The sequence below is a fragment of the Scleropages formosus genome, chromosome 8 (genome assembly GCF_900964775.1).
Source record: "Scleropages formosus chromosome 8, fSclFor1.1, whole genome shotgun sequence".
NCBI lineage: Eukaryota > Metazoa > Chordata > Actinopteri > Osteoglossiformes > Osteoglossidae > Scleropages > Scleropages formosus.
The window spans coordinates 11,413,294-11,416,439 of NC_041813.1; the positions used below are offsets into that span (position 1 = coordinate 11,413,294).

Genomic DNA, 3,146 nt, shown 5'->3' on the forward strand with positions numbered 1-3,146 from the left:
AGTGCTAACTTTCAAGTGGCTTAAATACTTTTGCACTGTACATTGTTATATTAAAACTTGCTTTAACCAGCTGCAAGTAGAACTTCACAATAACAAATTAAGCAAACAGGTGGTTAAATATACTGTGAAACGCATTACAATTTTTACATTATCATCTACCGACTGTCCTTTATATACAGAATTGAGGTAAATAATGAGATGTATTTACATTTTATCAGTTCTTCTGAGTCTTTAAGATGTTTACTCCTACACGGAAAAAGTGCCAGGAGAAGACTGCATAGGTGATAGTACAGAATTTTTTTTTGTCTAACTTTCCTCCATCGTAAAATGAAACCCTGTATATTATTAGCTATCTGCAGTATAACATTGCCAGAATACAAGTGAAATGTGTTATTTTTCACTTTCAGGTCTTTATCTTTTTCCATCATCGCTCAAGGTTGAAGGTAGTTTTTACAGATTTCCGTTCATACGAGCAGCAAGCGTACCACACCACGGCGCTTTTATCACCCTTTACAGTGCATATGTGATCCGCTGACGCTCGCTCCTCCTCCGATGACGTGTCATTACACATTTTTAATATTAGAAAATGACGCGCGCCGAGGCTAGGCGGGCAGGAAGTAACGCCTCCTCTCAGTGTTTTTGAGGCAGATCGCTGGGGAACGAAGTCGTGGAGGAGAAATATTCGGAATATCGGTTGTGTCGGTCGCGACAATCGTAGGAATCAGGCTGACTCTGCACGTCGGTGAACATGAGCGCGGCCGCGCAGGTTTGTGCATGCACCATGCGGCAAGCCGTTGTCGAGCTCACGGAACAGGTACGGCGTCACGAGCGTACGATCGTGGCCGCGCTTTGGACATCGTAGTAGATACAACACACTGGTTTTATGACATGATGTGGCAAAAACTGAACATTTTTGTTCAGGGAACGTTTGCCTTAAATGTACACACGGTGGCGTTTACGTGTGCACTCGTGTCGTCCACATAACTCTTAGAGACAAACACATTTCCTCAGAAATGTGAAGGAACACTTTTATACTACTTAGCTGCTTGTAGCAAATTTTAGATACGATGTGATCAAAATACAAGTCGTCATTTCATTAAATAATGATCATGATTTTATTTAACAATGCTGAGGCCAGATTTACTGGTCTACAGGGGTCAGACAATGTCAGTGGAAACATATGTGTTCTTTGGTGTGGGACACATTTATGCAAAGGTTTATAATAATAATAATAATAATAAGAAGAAGAAGAAAATAATTCTTCTTATTCTTATTATTATTATGGTTGTTGTTATTGTTATATTTTCCATTTTTGAAAATATGATTTTAAAATGTTATTTATAGTTCGGGGGGTGTGGTGGCACAGCGGGTTTGGCCAGGTCCTGCTCTCTGGTGGGTCTAGGGTTCGAGTCCTGCTTGGGGTGCCTTGTGACAGACTGGTATCCCATCCTGGCTGTGTCCCCTCCCTCTCCAGGCTTACACCCTGTGTTGCCAGGTTAGGCTCTGACTCACTGCGACCCTGAATGGGACAAGCGGTTCAGACAGTGTGTGTGTGCGAAATCAAAGTACAAGTTGTCATTTCATTAAATAATGATAATGATTTTATTTAACAATGATAATGAGGCCAGATTTACTACATGGGTCCAGCCTTGCGCCCTGTGTTGCTGGGTTAGGCTCCAGCTCACTGCAATCTAGCTTCGGACAAGCAGTTTCAGCAAGTCTGTGTGTGTTTGTGTGTGTGTGTGTGTGTGTGTGTGTGTGTGTGTGTGTATTTTTACACTTTGGAAAATTGGTAGTGAGTGCACATACTGTACTGTACATACAGTTGCCAAAGTGCTTATATATTTGCTTGCAGTGTCATTTACACTGTAGACTACTAGTTCTTTTGTACAGTGTACAGAATGTAACCAGTTTTGAGGAGGATTCAGCCAGCATCTACAGTGTGAATCTTACATCGAAGACAGTAATATGTGGCTTTGTTGAAGTATTCGAGGGATTCTCTGTCAAGAATGCAGTGTTTAGACAAATTCATTGTTTGTGCCAGGCAGAGATCCTCGGGAACCCGGATCCACTCCCTCCACCACTGACCCTGACCCTGCAGCCTGTTCTGGTGGATGACTGTGAGCGGTTGGGGACACTTTTTGGGGAGCTCAACAAGTGTCTGAAGGCTGTGGGCTTTCCTCAGCTCTACTTTGGTGAGAAGATTGTGGAGCCTGTGGTGGTGGTCTTCTTCTGGCTGATGCTGTGGTTCCTGGGCATCCAGGCACTGTGCCTAGTGGGGACACTCTGCATCATCATCATCTACATCCAGAAGTAGCTCCTGTAGAAGACTAACAACTGTTCCTCCTGCTCGTGTGCTTCTTTGGGCTCTTCACACTAAACACACCTGTGTATCCAGTGCACATAGCACTAGCCAGGAGGAAGGACTACCCAAGGCTCAAAGGAGCTCTGAATTCAGTAGCAACCCATCTGACTGGTCACTGGAAGCATTTTCTCATTTTTATAATTTTCAAAAAAATGAATTTTTTAGTTTACGTTCAATATACTGCATATTTATATCTGACAACTTGTCTTTTGGATGAACTTCAGACTAAAAGGTTTATAAGAAGTGCTTTTTTTGTAATAATGAAATGTAAAAAAGTCACTGCATTTGCTCAGCTGGCCTCTTCTTGAGGGGATAAGTGATGCATGGCTAATTTATCAGATATCACTGCATTGTTTTGAAGGATGGAACAGTTGCACTCATCACAGAAACAGTGCATTTTGAAAAGGCTCATGAGCCTGTCAATACAGGTCTTCAGTCAACGTTCAGACCCTTAGGGTTAGGGTTAACTCAAACCCTAACCAGCACACTTTACAGCAGAACTACGGATTGCACATGTGTTTATGCATCATCATTTTAACAACATAGTTTTGTGTACAGTACTTATTTTATTTTTTTATAGCTTACAGTTATTGCCATTTGGAAGGCTTACTGAAGGTTTACTTAACCTGAGAAAGATCACATGGAGTGTATGAAAGTGAAACTGAGATTTCCATCATGGTTTCATAATGACCAAAGAGATTAAGTAAAAAAAGATGGTTTTCACTGCTGATTCAACTTAAAACACACTGCGAAGCAGACTTTGTAAATTAATTTCTGAATG

General features: G+C 41.5%; 1 protein-coding gene across 2 annotated transcripts; it reads left to right on the forward strand.

Annotated features, from left to right (window-relative positions):
- The first annotated feature begins 601 nt into the window (after positions 1-601).
- fam241a (family with sequence similarity 241 member A) lies at positions 602-3,146 on the forward strand. Of its 2 annotated transcripts, none has more exons than XM_018724964.2 (2): positions 602-814; positions 2,045-3,146. In XM_018724964.2, the coding sequence occupies exons 1-2, from the start codon at positions 749-751 to the stop codon at positions 2,315-2,317; spliced, it is 339 nt and encodes a 112-aa protein (XP_018580480.1). In that variant the 5' UTR covers positions 602-748; the 3' UTR covers positions 2,318-3,146. The 2 variants fall into 2 exon arrangements, with proteins under 2 accessions (XP_018580480.1, XP_018580481.1); XM_018724965.2 differs by having other exon boundaries at positions 2,049-3,146.

Excerpts from the sequence above, each read along its gene's own strand:
- fam241a (XM_018724964.2), top strand. The coding sequence starts at position 749 with ATGAGCGCGGCCGCGCAGGTTTGTGCATGCACCATGCGGCAAGCCGTT. Across the intron at positions 815-2,044 it reads TTGTCGAGCTCACGGAACAG|GCAGAGATCCTCGGGAACCC; the intron begins GTACGGCGTCAC and ends TGTTTGTGCCAG.